Below are 20,000 nucleotides of genomic sequence, written 5' to 3'. Positions count from 1 at the left end.
GAGAGACTGAGGCTGAGAGAGACTAAGAGTGAGAGAATGAGAGAGAGACTGAGAGAGAGAGTGAGAGAGAGAGACTGAGGCTGAGAGAGAGACTAAGAGTGAGATACTAGGAGAGAGACGGAGGCTGAGAGAGACTAAGAGTGAGAGAGTGAGAGAGAGACTGAGACTGGGAGAGAGACTGAGGCTGAGAGAGTGAGAGTGAGACTAAGAGTGAGAGAGAGACTGAGGCTGATAGACTAAGAGTGAGAGAGAGACTGAGACTGGGAGAGAGAGAGAGTGAGACTGAGGCTGAGAGAGACTAAGAGTGAGAGAGTGAGAGAGAGACTGAGGCTGAGAGAGAGAGAGAGTGATACTGAGGCTGAGAGAGACTAAGAGTGAGAGAGTGAGACTGAGACTGACAGAGAGAGACTGAGGCTGAGAGAGTGAGAGTGAGACTGAGGCTGAGAGAGTGAGACTAAGAGTGAGAGAGTGACTGAGGCTGAGAGAGACTAAGAGTGAGAGACTGGGAGAGAGACTGAGGCTGAGAGAGTGAGAGTGAGACTAAGAGTGAGAGAGTGAGAGAGAGACTGAGGCTGAGAGAGACTAAGAGTGAGAGACTGGGAGAGAGACTGAGGCTGAGAGAGTGAGAGTGAGACTAAGAGTGAGAGCGACCTGGTCAGAATGAAAGCGTTTAGGTTCATAAATCAGGTCCTTGAGAGAGTGAGAGAGTGAGAGAGAGACTGAGGCTGAGAGAGACTAAGAGTGAGAGACTGGGAGAGAGACTGAGGCTGAGAGAGTGAGAGTGAGACTAAGAGTGAGAGTCTCAGTCTCTCTCCCAGTCTCTCACTCTTAGTCTCTCTCAGCCTCAGTCTCTCTCTCACTCTCTCACTCTTAGTCTCACTCTCACTCTCTCAGCCTCAGTCTCTCTCCCAGTCTCTCACTCTTAGTCTCTCTCAGCCTCAGTCTCTCTCTCACTCTCTCACTCTCTCAGCCTCAGTCTCTCTCCCAGTCTCTCACTCTTAGTCTCTCTCAGCCTCAGTCTCTCTCTCACTAGAGAGAGAGACTAAGAGTGAGAGAGTGAGAGAGAGACTGAGGCTGAGAGAGACTAAGAGTGAGAGACTGGGAGAGAGACTGAGGCTGAGAGAGTGAGAGTGAGACTAAGAGTGAGAGAGTGAGACTGAGACTGACAGAGAGAGACTGAGGCTGAGAGAGTGAGAGTGAGAGTGAGACTGAGAGAGTGAGACTAAGAGTGAGAGAGTGACTGAGGCTGAGAGAGACTAAGAGTGAGAGACTGGGAGAGAGACTGAGGCTGAGAGAGTGAGAGTGAGACTAAGAGTGAGAGAGTGAGAGAGAGACTGAGGCTGAGAGAGACTAAGAGTGAGAGACTGGGAGAGAGACTGAGGCTGAGAGAGTGAGAGTGAGACTAAGAGTGAGAGCGACCTGGTCAGAATGAAAGCGTTTAGGTTCATAAATCAGGTCCTTGAGAGAGTGAGAGAGTGAGAGAGAGACTGAGGCTGAGAGAGACTAAGAGTGAGAGACTGGGAGAGAGACTGAGGCTGAGAGAGTGAGAGTGAGACTAAGAGTGAGAGAGTGAGAGAGAGACTGAGGCTGAGAGAGACTAAGAGTGAGAGACTGGGAGAGAGACTGAGGCTGAGAGAGTGAGAGTGAGACTAAGAGTGAGAGCGACCTGGTCAGAATGAAAGCGTTTAGGTTCATAAATCAGGTCCTTACCCAAACGCCTCAGCCTGATGGCACGCAGCTCTTACAAACCCACACACCAGAGATCGGGAGATCGGCTCAGAGAACGCAAAAGTCAGACAAAAGGTTGGAAATTCCAGCTCCAATTTGCAGCTATCGAGAGGCTTAAACTAAAGAGCTCTCTCTTGCTAACCAAAGTCTACAGCAAGCCTGCTCACTAACTCTCTGTCTGTCCTCCTTCTCCTTCTCACACACACACACACACACACACACACACACACACACACACACACACACACACACACACACACACACACACACACACACACACACACACAGATCAGGTTCCTAGTTGCTGGTCCAAGTGGAACAATCCACAGTTAGCTGGCAGGAAAATCACGGAATGCTGAGATGGTCATAATCAATATGGAATGTAATAACGACCAAAACCCACTAAAGACGGAACATACACATCACGCCATGGTTGAGTGTGTGTGTGTGTGTGTGTGACGGTTCTCTGGAGTTGTTTGCCAGCTGGGTTTAAGTATCCTTGGCGAAAGGCCCTTGTGATCCGTTATGCTGACGTGTCCCTTAGCTAGTATGTTTAGATTATGTCCCTTAGCTAGCATGTTTAGATTATGTCCTTTAGCATGTTTAGATAATATTTCCCTTAGCATGTTTAGATTATGTCCCTTAGCTAGCATGTTTAGATTATGTCCTTTAGCATGTTTAGATTATGTCCCTTAGCATGTTTAGATTATGTCCCTTAGCATGTTTAGATTATGTGCTTTAGCATGTTTAGATTATGTCCCTTAGCATGTTTAGAAGGTTTATTTGGAATGTTGATGCTGTAAAGGATCCCAAGGTTCCATAGAAATGTAGGGAATAAATAGAATTACATGATTTCTGTATGTGTGTGAGAGAGTTCAGGTTAGCAGGGTGTGTGTGTGTGTGTGTGTGTGTGTGTGTGTGTGTGTGTGTGTGTGTGTGTGTGTGTGTGTGTGTGTGTGTACCTGAGTTCATGTTTGTGTCCTGCTGTTTGACTGTCTCCATCTCCAAATCTATGAGCATAACACCATGAGACAGAGAGTTTGGAGAGAGGAAGAGAGAGAGATAGAGAGAGGGAGGATAGAGGAATAGAGAGAGAGGAAGAGAGGACAGAGAGAGAGAGAGTTTGGAGAGATAGAGGAAGAGAGAGAGGAGAGAGAGAGAGGAGAGAGAGAGATGACAGGGAGAGAGAGGAGAGAGGAGAGAGGAAGAGGAGAGAGGAAGAGAGAGAGAGGAGAGATGGAGAGGAAGAGAGAGAGAGAGAGAGAGAGAGAGAGGAGAGAGGGGGAGAGATAGAGAGAGAGAGAGAGAGAGAGGAGAGAGGAAGAGAGAGAGAGAGAGGAGAGAGAGAGAGGAAGAGAGAGATAGAGAGAGGAAGAGAGAGAGGACAGGGAGAGAGAGAGAGGAGAGAGAGAAAAGAGGAGAGGAAAGGAGAGAGAGAGGAGAGAGGAAGAGAGAGAGAGGAAGAGAGAGAGATAGAGAGAGGAAGAGAGAGAGAGGACAGGGAGAGAGAGAGAGGACAGGGAGAGAGAGAAAAGAGAAGAGGAGAGGAAAGGAGAGAGAGAGGAGAAAGGAAGAGAGAGAGATAGAGAGAGGAGAGAGAGAGAAGAGGGAGGAGAGAAGAGAAGAGAAGAGGAGATGAAAGGAGAGAGAGAGGGAGAGGGGACACAGAGATGATGTTTTCTGGATGGCCAAAATGTCATATAATACTAAAGTGATGAATGAATATTAACTTCTATGGTTGACATGTTTGCAATGATCAGCTACAGTATCGGACTTAAACTTAAACCCCAAACTCTATCCTATATGATTGCAGTTTTAGTGGATAAACAGTGACATTCGCGTGGACACATTCCATTCGCAATACAACAAGCATCACATTCCAACGACTTTTGAGGTTTTCTGTGCATGTACTTGGCCAACATGAGGGATCCACTATAATCACACCTATACTTTCATCACTGAATAAGGATGCCTTCATATGTACATGTGTGTGTGTGTGTGTGTGAATGCATGCAAGTGTGTGTGTGTGTGTGAATGCATGCAAGTGTGTGTGTGTGAATGCATGAATGCAGTGCACGCAATTGTGTGTGTGTGTTTGTTTGTTTGTTTGTTTGTTTGTTTGTTTGTGTGTGTGTGTGTGTGTGTGTGAGTGAGTGTGTGTGTGAATGTGTTGCAGACGCACAGGGTGGGAAGAGGTACCAGGAAGCCGGGCGAAGACCAGGGGATGCTGGGAGAACACACACACACACACGAACACACACACACACACGAACACACAAGCAAACAAACATAAGCAAAGCATGCATGTCTTGGTGAAAGCAGATGCCAAATCACATACAGGTTACATTTCCTGAGGAGAGCGAGAGACACACACACATACAGTACACACACACAGGTTACATTTCCTGAGGAGAGCGAGAGACACACACACATACAGTACACACACACAGGTTACATTTCCTGAGGAGAGCGAGAGACACACACACAGGTTACATTTCCTGAGGAGAGCGAGAGACAGACACACACACACACACACGCACACACACAGACACACACTCACACACAGGTAACATTCCCTGAGGAGCCAGCCTGTGAGTGATGCAGACGGGATCAGTTATACTCACATACACAAACACACACACACACACGCACACAAACACGCACACAAACACGCACACAAACACACACACACACACGCACACATGCACACAGAGGTCAAGTATACTTAAAGTTTAACAGTTGAAAAAACAATATTAGTGCTTACCACAGTATAAAAACACAAACATGAATCAAACACAAGGCTAAGATGCACACACACATACACACATGCACGCACACATACACACATGCACACACACACACATGCACACACAAACACGCTGAATATTCATAGACACTGGAATAAGACAGACACACACACACACACACACACACACACACACACACACACACACACACACACACACACTCCCTCCTGAGTGTTACCTGGCTTTGAAACACAGCTGTTAACTGACTGGGGGATTTTGTCATTGATGAGCTCCACACACTCACTGGGAAAGAAGCCAACCTGCAGAAAACACACACACACACACCCACACCCACACACACATCATTACATACACACATTCACAAGACACACACAGTCACATTCATTACATGAACACACACACACACACACACACACACACACAGACACCAACACACAACTGTACCTGGAATCCATGTTTTCCTCTCCACCAGGTGGTGTCCTCTTTAGGAGGCATGTCTATCACAGACACAATATCCCCCACCTACACACACACACACACACACACACACACACACACACACACACACACACACACACACACACACACACAGTCAGAGGCATGTTGATCACAGACGCTATATCCCCCACCTACACACACACAGTCAGAGTAACTACCTCAGACACTATATTTCCCACCTAAACACATAGACACCACACACACAGTAACTACATCACACACTGTATCTCCCAACTACACACACACACAAACACACACAGTCAGAGGCATGTCGATCAGACGGTATATCCCCCACCTACACACACACACACAGTCAGAGGCATGTCGATCAGACGGTATATCCCCCACCTACACACACACACACACAGACACACCTCAAAGGAGAGCTCGTCGGATGCTTGTGCGTTATAGCGCTTGATGACATGAGCAGCTGCGATGGCAGGAACGTTAATGGAAGACTCCTCATGGACCAGCAGGTGGTTGCCCTTATTATCCAACTAGGAAGAGATGGGACACACACGTCACAACACACACACACATCATAACACACACCATATCATGACAAAAAATACAATTTAAAAAATCAACATTTTTATACTAAGAGAGAAGAGATGGGACACACACGTCAGAACACACACACACACACACACACACACACACACATCATAACACACACCATATCATGACAATAAATACAATACAAAAAATCAACATATTTGTACTAAGAGAGAAGTGATGAGAAAAAAAGAGGAATTAATCTATACATTTTAGAAATTATCTAAATACTTTTAGGATTAAAATAACCATTTACTAACAGCAGACAGATAAACAGAGACATAGACATATGGACAGATAGATAAAATGTAGGGCTATCAATAGATAAAAACATTTTTACTAATTAATCTCACATAGATTATTCGCGATTAAAAGTTTGTTTTTCTTCTAAAGACTAAATCTTATAAATTAACGAGTAATCACTTCAGACAGTGTGCATTTTAGACGCTGTTGTTTAATTGTATTTTTTTTTTTTTAACTGCTAAAGCGTTGGTAACCTTTTCACGGACTGGTCTAGTTATTTTCCTAGAGAAGTCGTGGAGTGTGGGTTGGCGACCATCTAACCTGGGACTGCTTTCCGTCGGGTGCTTTGCATTAAGGTGATAACTAAATTCAGCTTGACAAATGCTACATACAACTTTAGTTTTGTCGATTGTTCCGTCATTTTGCCTCTTAAACAGAAACTTTCCGCCCAACAATCCCTCTGCTCTCTCCATCTTCAACTACCGTCTCGGTCGCTCCTATCTAACTGACTGCAGGCACGCAGCGGTTTCGTGTCAGGGGTCAATGCACAGCGGAAGTTGCGTTAACGGCGTTAAAATATTTTATCGCATTAATCTCGGCCACAATAATGTCATAGATGAACGCGTTAACTTTGACAGCCCTAATAAAATGACATATTTACACAGACAGACAGATAAAATGACATATTTACACAGACAGACACACAGACAGACAGATAAAGTGACAGATGTACACAGACACACAGACACACAGACAGACAGGCAGATAAATAAATAGAAAGAAAGAAGACAGACAGACAGATAGAGACAGACAGACAGACAGACAGAGACAGACAGACAGACAGACAGACAGACAGACAGACAGACAGAAAAACAGACAGACTGACTTCCATCCAGGTGAGGGCGGGCCCACAGTTGATCTTGTTGTCGGCGATGGCCGACAGGCGGGTGAGATAACCAATCAGCATCTGGGAAATAGCCTGAGGTTAACAACAGAGGGAGGGAAATGAAGGTTAAGGAGATGGAGGGATACTGAGAGAGAGAAGGAGAGAGGGAGGAGAGACAGAGAGATAGAGGGAGGAGAGATAGAGATAGAGGGAGGAGAGATAGAGGGAGGAGAGATAGAGGGAGAGAGGGAGGAGAGAGGGAGGAGAGAGAGAGATAGAGGGATACTGAGAGATATAGAGGGATGGAAAACTAAGTGTGTGTGTGTGTGTGTGTGTGTGTGTGTGTAAGCATGAGAGAGTGAAGCTTCACCTTTATTAACAAAACAGAACACTTCACCAAACACAGGGTGGGTGGATGAGCATGTGGGATGCTCTACTGCAGTCTTACATAAAACATGTGAGGGGTTAAGTGTGTGTGTGTGTGTGTGTGTGTGTGTGTGTGTGTGTGTGTGTGTGTGTGTGAGAGAGAGTGTGTCTTCTGTATGCATGTGTGTAAAGATGCCAGAATAGCCTTCAAAGGTCTGACCATCTCTCTGGAGATTTGCTGTTTTGTCAGAAGAGCTTTTGACCCATGCTGTCACAGCTCCATCAATCTCTGCGGAACTGTGTGAGTGTGTGTGAGTGTGTGTGAGTGTGTGTGTGTGTGAGTGTGTGTGTGTGTGAAGGCGGGAAAAGTAGAGAGGGGTCTGAGGCTCCCTCTCTGAATCAGAACCACATGTGTGTGTGTGTGTGTCTGTGTGTGTGTGAGTGAGTGAGTGTATATATATGTGTGTGTGTGTGTGTGTGTGTGTGTGTGTGTGTGTGTGTGTGTGTGTGTGTGTGTGTGTGTGTATATATGTGTATGTGTGTGTGTGTATATATATGTATGTGTGTGTGTGTGTGTGTGTGTGTGTGTGTGTGTGTGTGTGTGTGTGTGTGTACCTCTGGTTGCTCTCTAGGGAGCTCTGGTAGCTGTGAGTAGCGTCTATCGTAGATGCACAGATGAAGATGCTTGTCGAGGATGCGGAAGTCTTCATAGCTCCGACGAACTATCCAATTTCGGCCCTGAGAGGAGGGACAACACACACCAGAATGACATCACAGCAGCAGGACACAGTCTAAGGTGGCGTGGTGTGGCTAAGAGTGCTTATCTGTACGGATGTGAGTGTGTGTGTGTGTGTGTGTGTGTGTGTGTGTGTGTGTGTGTGTATATGTGTGTGTGTGTATCATAAGAGTGCTTATCTCTACGTATGTGAGTGAGTGTGTGTGTATGTGTGTGTGTGTGTGTGTGTATCATAAGAGTGCTTATCTCTACGTATGTGTGTGTGTGTGTGTGTGTGTGTGTGAGTGCGTGCGTGTGTTTGTATATCATATCTGTACGTATGTTTGAAATGTGTCTGAATTGCACTGGTCAGTAGTTTTGCTTAGTGTTGATTGTATATATATCATACCTGACAGTGTATCTGCACCAGGTACACACACTCCTTAGTGTTGATTGCATATACAGTGGGGAAAATAAGTATTTGAACCCCTACCGATTTCGCAAGTTTGGCCACTTGCAAAGAAATGTGTGATCTATAATTGTAATAGTAGGTGTATTTTAATAGTGAGAAACAGAATATCAACAAAAAAATCCAGAAAACTGCATTTTATAACATTTATGACTTAATTTGCATTTGATGCAGAAAATAAGTATTTGAACCCCTAGCAAAACATGCCTTAGTACTTGGTGGAATAACCCTTGTTGGCAAGCACAGACGTCAGACTTTTCTTGTGGTTGGTCACCAGGTTTACACACATCTCAGGAGGGATTTTGGTCCAAAAAGTCTGGACCAAAAGTCCAGATCCTCTCCAAATCCTTAAGGTTGCGTTTTCAATGGGAGGGAATGAGGGAATGAGGTTCAAGCCCAATATTCCACGTTACATGGCCCCATCCATAGTCCCCTCGATGCAGTGGAGTCGTCCTGTACCCTTGGCAGAGAAACAGCTCCAAAGCATAATGTTTCCACCTCCATGCTTGACGGTGGGGATGGTGTCATATTCAGCATTCTTCCCCCTCCAAACGCGGCAAGTCGAGTTGATGCCAAAGAGCTTGATTTTGGTCTCATCTGACCATATCCTGTCTCCCAATCCTCCTTAGAATCATTCAAGTGTTCATTGGCAAACTTCAGACGGCCCTGTACATGTGCTTCCTTGAGCAGGGGGACCTTGCGAGTTCTGCAGTACTTCAAACCATTACGGCGTAGTGTGTTGCCAATGGTTTTCTTGGTGACTGTGGTCCCAGCTGCCTTGAGATCATTCACAAGCTCCCCCTGTGTAGTTCTGGGGTTATTCTGCACCTTTTGGTTGATCACCGATACCGCACGAGGGGATATCTTGCATGGAGCCCCAGACCTAGAGCGATTGACAGTTGTTTGGTGTTGCTTCTATTTACGAATAATCGCACCAATAGTTGTCTGCTTCTCACCAAGCTGCTTGCCGATGGTTTTGTAACCCATTCCAGCCTTGTGCAGGTCTACAATCTTATCTCTGACGTCCTTGGTCAACTCTTTGGTCTTGCCCATGGTGGTGAGGTTGAAGGTGTGAAGTATGATTCTTTGGACAGGTTTCTTTTATACACGTCACCAGTTGAGATCAGGTGTACCTTGTAGGCCTAATGAGGACTAATCTGTGTGCTTCTTGGGCACATAACTGGTCATTGGGAGCCAGAATTCTTGCTGTTTGCTTGGGGGTTCCAAATACTTATTTTCTGCATCAAATGCAAATTAAGTCATAAATGTTATAAAATGCAGTTTTCTGGATTTTTTTGTTGATATTCTGTTTCTTACTGTTAAAATACACCTACTATTACAATTATAGATCACACATTTCTTTGCAAGTGGCCAAACTTGCAAAATCGGCAGGGGTTCAAATACTTATTTTCCCCACTGTATATCATACCTGACAGTGTATCTGCACCAGGTACACACACTCCTTAGTGTTGATTGTATATATATCATACCTGACAGTCTATCTGCACCAGGTACACACACTCCTTAGTGTTGATTGTATATATATCATACCTGACAGTGTGTCCAGGTACACACACTCCTTAGTGTTGATTGTATATACTATATCATACCTGACAGTGTATCTGCACCAGTTACACACACTCCTTAGTGTTGATTGTATATATATCACCAGGTACACACACACTCCTTAGTGTTGATTGTATATATATCATACCTGACAGTGTATCTGCACCAGGTACACACACTCCTTGGTCTCCAGGCCATTCCGCGTGATTTCACTATGCTCATCAGCAAGAGAGAGCTAAAACACACACACACACACACACACACACACACACACACACACACACACACACACACACACACACACACACACACACACACACACACACACGCAGAAGAAAGGGAAGATATAATGATTATAGCATTTGCAGGACCTAGCACTAGGCTGCACACACTCACTCACTCACTCTTTCTTTCACACACACACACACACACACACACACAGAGGCAAGCAAATGTCAGTTGCAGTAGCTGTGATTCCAATGGCATTTGCAGGACTACCCCTAGGCTGCAAACACACACACACACACACACACACAAACATAGAGACATTTCCCACAGACACACAAGACCGACTGAAGAGAGACACACACACACAAAGCAAAAAACACAGACCCCAACTGTATGCTGTAAGAGGAACATGTGAAAAAGCATTAAAAAAATACACACACACACACACACACACACACACACACACACACACACACACACACACACACACACACACACACACACACACACAACTAATAATAGTACCATCAGCATTAGCACGTGTGCTGTTAGATATTAATACACATACCTTAAGAGCAATAATACGCACAGGAACACACACACACACACACACACAGAAAGAACAGTGGTACTTACAAAAGCACTGGTGGGCTACATCCACATGCACATTGTTCAACTTAAAAACGCAGCCACAACGTGAACATGAACACACACACACACACACACACACACACACACACACACACTACCTATAACAGAAGTGCAGCATCAATTTCCTGTTTTAGCCTCAGAGACGGACTGAACACAACTGGCGCTCAGCATGTGAGTGTGTGTGCCTTTGTCTTGCGTCATGTGCTGGAGACAGATCTGTCCATCTCTCCAGGGACTGTGTGCGTGTGTGTGCGTGTGTGTGAGTGTGTGTGTGAGTGTGTGTGTGAGTGGAGTGGAGGGAGAGAGAGAGAGGGAGAGAGGGTGAGAGCTGGTGTTGCACACGCAAACAATAGAACCCCAGAATCTGTGTGTGTGTGTGTGTGTGTGTGTGTGTGTAATGATGCATCACTCATGGTGCACAAAGGACTCCACCATATAGAACCCTACCCCCCACCCACACACACACACACACACTTGGGCTGCTGCTCTGAGCACAGTTCTATATGCTTCAAATCCAACCCAATCTCCTACCCTGCTGCCCCTGTCACCGGAGTAACCAACACAGACTTTAGCGTAGTTTAGCACTAGTGTAGTCGTGTTATTCCAGTTATCGCAGTAACCAACACAGACTTTAGCGTAGTTTAGCACTAGTGTAGTCGTGTTATTCCAGTTATCGCAGTAACCAACACAGACTTTAGCGTAGTTTAGCACTAAAGTAGTCGTGTTATTCCGGTTATCGCAGTAACCAACACAGACTTTAGCGTAGTTTAGCACTAGTGTAGTCGTGTTATTCCAGTTATCGCAGTAACCAACACAGACTTTAGCGTAGTTTAGCACTAAAGTAGTCGTGTTATTCCGGTTATCGCAGTAACCAACACAGACTTTAGCGTAGTTTAGCACTAGTGTAGTCGTGTTATTCCAGTTATCGCAGTAACCAACACAGACTTTAGCGTAGTTTACCACTAGTGTAGTCGTGTTATTCCGGTTATCGCAGTAACCAACACAGACTTTAGCGTAGTTTAGCACTAAAGTAGTCGTGTTATTCCGGTGACAGGCTTTAGCGTAGTTTAGCAGTAGTCTAGTCGTGTTATTCCGGTCACTGGAGTAACCAACACAGACTTTAGCCTAGTTTAGCAGTAGTCTAGTCGTTATTCCGGTGACTGCAGTATCCAACACAGATTTCAATCTGCCCACACACCTCCCTCTGAGAGATACACACGGCCATTTAGCAGAACTGTGGTGTGATTACACTAATAATGATATCCAATATAGCAAGAAAACCCAACACATGTAGATATGTGGATGCTTGCACACACACACACACACACACACACACACACACACACACACACATTCAGTCACCACCGTACACACACACACACACACACACACACACACACAAATTCAGTCACCACCGTAAACACACACGCGCACACACACACGCGCACACACACACACATACAGAGGAGGAAATGATGGAAAGATGGGAAGAGAGAGAGAGAGAGAGAGAGATGAACAGAATGAAAGCAACATAGAGAGAGACGGAGACAAAAACAAAGAGACAAAGACAGGGAAACTCACAGAAGCTGAAAGGTCTCAATCCGGTTGGTATTAGTGTCCTGATCCCCCCCCCCCCCTCTCTCTCTCACACACACATACACACACAACACACAATCACTCTTTCTGGTTTAAACTAAAACTCATGCAGACACTCGGAGAGAGAAAACTTCCATCACATAAGACCAAATCTCCCCGTTATTCCAGCGTGTGTGAGTGTGTGTGTGTGTGTTTGTAAGGAGGAGACAGAGAAAAGGACAACTGAGAGAGAGAGAGAGGGGGAGTGTGAGTGTGTGCCTGTGCAGACTGTTCAGTTGGCTACAACTTTGCTGGTCCAAAAACACAGATGTCTGTCCCGCTGCCCACACACACACACACACACACACACACACACACACACACACACACACACACACACACACACACACACACACACACACACACACACACACACACACACACACACACACACACACACACACACACAGAGCTATCACACTCCTGTTTTTCCTATCAGCCTACTCTGACACTCTTGAGTGTAGTGCCTCTCTCCCTCTCGCTCCCACACTCTCCCTCTCTTGCTCTTTCACTCACTCTCCCTTCCTCTCTTTCTTTCTTTCTCTCTCTCTCTCTCACTCACTCTCCCTATCTCTCCCTCTAATTCAAATGAGCTTTATTGGCATGACTGTTTCAAAGCAAACATGTTTTAAATTTGATAACACACAATGTCTTTGGATGTAAGATCTGTTAAAAAGTAATACAAATAAATAAATACATAAATAAATAATTTTGAAAAATGTATTGATAATGAATAAAACTGAATGAAAGTAAAGAAAGTACACTACAGTGTAAACAGTCCCTCACTTCCTGAATGTGTGACGTGACAACAGATACAGCGCATGGTGCGCTCTCATAAATATGGGAACTTTTCTTCTTTTTCAGTATCCAGAATTGAGGTGCACTGTGGCTGAATTGAAGTGCACTGTGGCTGAATTGAAGTGTGATGTGGCTGAATTGAGGTGTGATGTGGCTGAATTGAGGTGTGATGTGGCTGAATTGAGGGGTCATGCAGACGGACTCTAGTTTGTCTGAACCCTGTGAACCCCGTCTCCGGATAGCCCTATCGTGCAGACGAACGCACTGTATCCGCACTCCCTCGAATCGGGGGTCCAAAGTGAGTAACCTCGAAATCCGATTGCTGTTGGTGTTCGTCTGCACGCTATCCGCATACCTAATCGGATTGCCCCACGTGATCGCATCATTAGACCAGCCAGAACAACGGACACAACAGGCATTATTTAATAACTGAATGGGTTGCCATGGCGCAGTGAGTTTGGCAGCCAGTTATAACAGCTCTCCAGTTTAAAAGAAAAAATTCTTCCCATTACCTTGCTCCTTTTCCACGTGAATTTCCCTAACGGGATTAATACAAATGTATCTATTTTAGGAAAGGGATGACATTAACAAGCCACACTTTAATATATCACTGTTTAATCTATTTGCATCAGACCATTTTTTTTAAGTGTCAGCAATAGCCTATATGAGCAAATCTGACGTGAAAAGATTTTTTTATTATAGACGGAAGTTTCAAAACAGATGAATGTTACGTTGGCTTTAGTCCTGTCAGACAACGATAGCGATAGCTACTAGCTAGCGTTAACGTTACTTCAGAGGTAGCCTACAGTACGTGAAGGACAAAGCCCTCAACAATAGCCTACATTTGTTGTTAGTAATAAAACCATGAAATTGGAAGCAATTGTAAACCATGAAACATCCAGGATCCACAGCACTTGCATTGTGGTCTCTCGTGCTCAAGCTCAGCATCTCCATAAAGCACAGGCATTTAAACAACTCAGACTACAGTCTGCTCCTACCACTGATTTTATAAACCACCATAATGTGTTACTGTGCAGATTAAATGTAGGCTATGCGGCTAAGCTAAACGTTGCTAGTTGGAGCTCAACTACTGTCATATGTTATTTTGATAGCGTGCTCCTGTCTTCTTCTCCGTTTTCTTCAGTTGTCTGTAGCACCAAAGCGCCACCAACAGGCGTGGGGGATGTACTACAGCTGAGTCAATCGGATTTGCTGGGTTCATGTGCACGCGATTTAAAAAAGTTGATATGTGTGAAAAATGAACCCGGGTTCAGGCAAACTAGAGTTCGTCTGCATGGGGTCTGAGGTGTACTGTGGCTGAATTGAGGTGTGATGTGGCTGAATTGAGGTCTACTATGGCTGAATTGAGGTGTTTATGAACCGGATTTAATTAATGTTTTTCATTCAGTAATGATTTATAGTGATATATAGGCAGTACATGATCAGCACATTCAGAGTGAGCACTCTTGTCCCCAAAAGAAGAGCACCTCCCTTCTATATTATAGCTTCTGAGTTTCGATAAATCGAGTAAGTGTGAGTATCCATACACCAAAGGGCACACGCACACGCACACGCACACGCACTCGCACACACACACACACACACACGTGGATGTGGAGCTAACTATCTGTCATTAATGAGGAACTCTGTAGCCATGGTTTTCTTCTGCTGTTCCCATAGAAACCTGCTGTCCCCTGATGGAGACAGGTGGGAACTACAGCTCAGGAGTAAAGTGTTTGCCCCAGCAGGATGAGGATAAAATATCTTAATAAGTAGGGAAGTCAACGTGTATGCTTCACAAGATGCAGGAGTTCGTTTTTGAGAATAAAATACATCACATTTAGGATAACAGCCTTCATGGAAAAAGTTAAAAAGAAACTGTCATCTGGAGAGTTTAAAACAATACAAAACGAAGGGAAATCTACTGTATGGAGATATTTCTGCTTAGTAGTCAATGCGGATTCTAATGAGGCTGTTGGATATGTCCAATGTAAGAAGTGTAAATTTGTAATGAAATATGATAGTAAGCGGACGGGGGATTCCGCCCTGCAGCGCCATGTGGATAGAGTCTGCAAGTCGACTGATGATGCCGGTGGGATTTTGCAACCGAGCATCGCCGCCTTCGCTAGTAGCTCAAGAAAAATCCCACTCCAGGACAAACAGGAAATGCCCGAGTTTAATAAAGGCAGGTTATTCATAAAAAAAAAACGTACGTAAATGTGTCATTAGTAACAGTTGAGACATTGACTCCGTTGGGTTCGGACAAAATATTTGAATGGCTGTCGGGCTCGGGCTGGGCTCGGGCACTACTCTGTCGGACACGGGCCGGGCTCGGAGAGTAAAATTCGGCCTGATCCACTCTCTAACACACACACACACACACACACACACACACACACACACACACACACACACACACACACTAACCTGTAAGTTTCCGAAATCCACATTCTCATAGTGGAAATGGGCACATTCAGCAAGCTTTGGAAAGTGACCCTTACTGAAAGATAACCTGAAAGAGAGCACACACAGAACAGAAATATATTTTTATGTTTAGGCTATATGTCTGTCTTAGCAGATGTTTTAAGCCTATATAAAACAAATAGGCCTATGCAAAAAGTACAAACCCTGAGTAAATTACCTTTGTTCTCTAAAATTGCTAAAACAAAAACATCCTATAATTGCTGCTCAGATTATGCCAGATTACAGCTATCTCTCAAAGTAGCCTAATATGAGGCCAATGCCCAAGTGACCACGTAGGCTAATTAGAATAGATAGGAAACACATCGCGTTCTGAAACATTCATTAACCATTTCCATTCAGAATGTCAGCTGAACAAGAACAGTCATACTAACAATAGGCCTATGAACGATTTAAACAAAACATATCAACATGAACAAGAAGGGCCAGCAGTATAGCCGATTGTTTGTAATGGTACCAGTGAGCCGTGAGTATTTTGCATACCAGTTAGCATTAGCGGCAGCGGATTTAGTGGAAGTGGTCTCCCTGTTGTTTTGATACTAACCTTCTGTAGCTAAATGTATGAAATGGTTTGTTCAATACAACATACAATATCTTCGTTCTCAATTGCACGTCTCTTTATTTGCAATATTTCTACAACAATCTTTAAGGGTGAAGTTCTATCGATATCTTACAGCAGAATGGTAAGAGGGAAATTTATTTCGCTATTAATGTCTAATTCCCTCCCTCCAACGCCAAATCCATTGTTTATTGGTTAAGCGATCTTGGCGCAGACTCAGAGGCTAGGGAGGTCTTTCCTCCCCTGGGCAATGTAAGTGAATGAGCCCCACGAGCCGCCAGTATCAAAGACCGAATACATTGATCTCAATAGGGGCAAAAGGGAGGTCGGCTCTCCGTGCAATAATTTCTGGTTACGACAGGGGGTGCTAATGTTATTTTAACTCAGGGAAACTAATTGTAATATGCATAGTATTAAATACTGATATCAAACTGCCTTTTTAAAGGAGTTTAGTCAGTTCAATTGAAAAAAAATTATTCTCAAAAAGTTTGGGGAGGTCCTTCCTCCGTTTCCTCAATGGAAGAGCCTCCTCTGATGTGTATATATGTAGCATGTGTGTATGTACTGTATATGTGTGTATGTGTATATATGTAGCATGTGTGTATGTATGTATGTATATGTGTGTATATGTATATATTTAGCATGTGTGTATGTATGTATATGTGTGTATATGTATATATTTAGCATGTGTGTATGTATGCATATGTGTGTATATGTATATATGTAGCATGTGTGTATGTATATGTGTGTATATGTATATATGTAGCATGTGTGTATGTATACGTGTAGCATGTGTGTATGTATATGTGTGTATATGTATATATGTAGCATGTGTGTATGTATACGTGTAGCATGTGTGTATGTATATGTGTGTATATGTATATATGTAGCATGTGTGTATGTATGTACAGTGGGGAAAATAAGTATTTGAACCCCTACCGATTTCGCAAGTTTGGCCACTTGCAAAGAAATGTGTGATCTATAATTGTAATAGTAGGTGTATTTTAATAGTGAGAAACAGAATATCAACAAAAAAATCCAGAAAACTGCATTTTATAACATTTATGACTTAATTTGCATTTGATGCAGAAAATAAGTATTTGAACCCCTAGAAAAACATGACTTAGTACTTGGTGGAATAACCCTTGTTGGCAACCACAGACGTCAGACTTTTCTTGTAGTTGGTCACATGGTTTACACAAAACTTCAGACGGCCCTGTACATGTGCTTCCTTGAGCAGGGGGACCTTGCGAGTGCTGCAGTTCTTCAAACCATTACGGCGTAGTGTGTTGCCAATGGTTTTCTTGGTGACTGTGGTCCCAGCTGCCTTGAGATCATTCACAAGCTCCCCGTGTAGTTCTGGGGTTATTCTGCACCTTTCGGATGATCACCGATACCGCACGAGGGGATATCTTGCATGGAGCCCCAGACCTAGAGCGATTGACAGTTGTTTGGTGTTGCTTCCATTTACGAATAATCGCACCAATAGTTGTCTGCTTCTCACCAAGCTGCTTGCCGATGGTTTTGTAACCCATTCCAGCCTTGTGCAGGTCTACAATCTTATCTTTGACGTCCTTGGTCAACTCTTTGGTCTTGCCCATGGTGGTGAGGTTGAAGGTGTGAAGTATGATTCTTTGGACAGGTTTCTTTTATACACGTCACCAGTTGAGATCAGGTGTACCTTGTTAGGCCTAATGAGGACTAATCTGTGTGCTTCTTGGGCACATAACCGGTCATTGGGAGCCAGAATTCTTGCTGTTTGCTTAGGGGTTCAAATACTTATTTTCTGCATCAAATACAAATAAAGTCATAAATGTTATAAAATGCAATTCTTTTCTGGATGTTTTTGTTGATATTCTGTCGCTCACTATTAAAATAGACCTACCATTACAATTATAGATCACGCATTTCTTTGCAAGTGGGCACATAAAATTATTGGTCACGAATCATTGGTCACATTTCTAAATATTAAATGGTGTTCGCCTACACACGATTCTATATAAATACAACGGATTATACCGATGCAAAAATGTTAGAAACGATGCACCGCGATTCATCCCACATCGATGCATCGATGCGAACCGGTGAATCTTCCCATCCCTAGTGTGTATGTATATGTGTATATATGTAGCATGTGTGGATGTACAGTACCAGTCAAAAGTTTGGACACACCTTCTCATTTTTTGAGAAGTGTTTTCTTTACTTTTATTATTTTCTACATGGTAGATTAATACTGAAGATATTTAAACTACGAAAGAACACATATGGAATGATGTACTAAACAAAAAAAGTGTTATCTACCATGTAGAAAATAATAAAAGTAAAGAAAACACTTCTCAAAAAAATTAAAGGTGTGTCCAAACTTTTGACTGGTACTGTATATATGTAGCAGGTGTGTGTGTATATGTATATATATGTATATATGTAGCATGTGTGGATGTATTTATGTATCTATGTAGCAGGTGTATGTGTATATGTGTGGCCAATAGCAATGTGCACTCGCATGTAGCCCAAATACACGATCTATCAAAGTACTAACTTCATGAAATCCCTTACTTTCATAAGGTACGCACACAATGCCTCACATACATGTCGAACAATGATGATTTAAGCACTCAAAACGTATTAGGCACATAGTATTGTCAAGTACTTTGCCACTGAATTGGCGACGAACTATCTACTGAAAACTAAACTGAGGGAGCTGCACGCAGACAGCGTTGCTAGGCAACGTCACTAACAGAGTCTTTCATACAGGCATTTTACGGCTGGTCTCTTGACTCTCCGCCATCGCGCCACCCTAAATCTTTGAATGCGCCTGTGTCAATATAATAACAGTCCGTATGAAACAATGATACCGGAGAATGATATGAATTAAACGAAAAAAATTGGTAATCGAATTATTCAAGTTACTCGAGTAATCGTTTCAGCCCTAGTATATATGTATATATGTAGCATGTGTGGATGTATTTATGTATCTATGTAGCATGTGTGTGTGTGTGTAGCATGTGTGACTCAGGGACATGGCCCTGGCTAATAAAAGGACCAGTAGGATGATTACAGCGGATGCCTCTGGGCGCCTTGTTCATGGCTCATAGTGTGTGTGTGTGTGTGTGTGTGTTTGTGTGTGTGTGTGTGAGACGGCGCTCGCAGGTCTGTGTCTGCAGGGCTCTGTTGCTAATGCAAACAGCTGCACTGACTCCATATGGTATGGACCGTTTGTGGGTACTATGTGTGAGTATTGTTTGAAAGTACCAGTGTGTGTGTGTGTGTGTGTGTGTCTGTGTATGTGTATGTGTGTTTATGATTGTGTTGATATGTGCGTGTGTGTGTGTGTGTGTGTTCTCACTTCTTGACACTCTTGACCTTCATGCTGGCTGTATTGCTGCTAGTGCGAAAATCAGGAACCTCAGCACTCCGTGCCTAAAGTCCACACACGCACGCACACACGCACACACACACACACACACACACACACACACACACACACACAGAAAAACACAACAGTTAAGAATCAGTAACTGGGGTAGTAATGCTAATGACAGTTATAACCTACACAAACTTCAGCACTCACATGTTGAAATGACCCATTTCCATTCTTATTTCATTACCTACCTAATGGTAACTACCTAGCAATTCACCCACCCACCCATCTATCTATCTATCCACCCATCTATCTATCTATCTATCTATCTATCTATCTATCTATCTATCTATCTATCTATCTATCTATCAGATAGAACACGTAGCTCTTACCCGTCTATGTTGTCTAAAATTCATCTTTTTGAAGGATTTCAACTTCTCTCAGCTAAGCTAAAATTAGCAAGAAAGCTTCAGCCCAACTGCCACATTGCTTG

At 43.7% G+C, this 20,000-nt stretch overlaps 1 protein-coding gene across 7 annotated transcripts in view; it reads right to left on the bottom strand.

Annotated features, from left to right (window-relative positions):
• Positions 1-20,000, bottom strand: part of arhgap32b (Rho GTPase activating protein 32b) — a 58,028-nt gene that overhangs the window by 26,341 nt on the left and 11,687 nt on the right. For 3 of the 7 annotated variants that reach the window (XM_031571617.2, XM_031571612.2, XM_031571613.2), the window contains 10 exons: positions 19,493-19,566; positions 15,534-15,618; positions 9,943-10,029; positions 7,660-7,782; positions 6,679-6,771; positions 5,369-5,491; positions 4,941-5,018; positions 4,714-4,795; positions 3,911-3,955; positions 2,691-2,738 (listed from right to left, as the gene is read on the bottom strand). In XM_031571617.2, the coding sequence (XP_031427477.1) occupies positions 2,691-2,738; positions 3,911-3,955; positions 4,714-4,795; positions 4,941-5,018; positions 5,369-5,491; positions 6,679-6,771; positions 7,660-7,782; positions 9,943-10,029; positions 15,534-15,618; positions 19,493-19,566 (838 nt within the window). Of the gene's footprint in view, positions 1-2,690; positions 2,739-3,910; positions 3,956-4,713; positions 4,796-4,940; positions 5,019-5,368; positions 5,492-6,678; positions 6,772-7,659; positions 7,783-9,838; positions 9,878-9,942; positions 10,030-15,533; positions 15,619-19,492; positions 19,567-20,000 lie in introns of those variants that run through there. The other 4 variants (XM_031571614.2, XM_031571615.2, XM_031571616.2 and 1 more) reach the window with 4 other exon arrangements.

This window comes from Clupea harengus, chromosome 8 (genome assembly GCF_900700415.2).
Source record: "Clupea harengus chromosome 8, Ch_v2.0.2, whole genome shotgun sequence".
Taxonomy (NCBI): domain Eukaryota; kingdom Metazoa; phylum Chordata; class Actinopteri; order Clupeiformes; family Clupeidae; genus Clupea; species Clupea harengus.
This window is presented reverse-complemented; position numbering and strand designations above follow the sequence as displayed.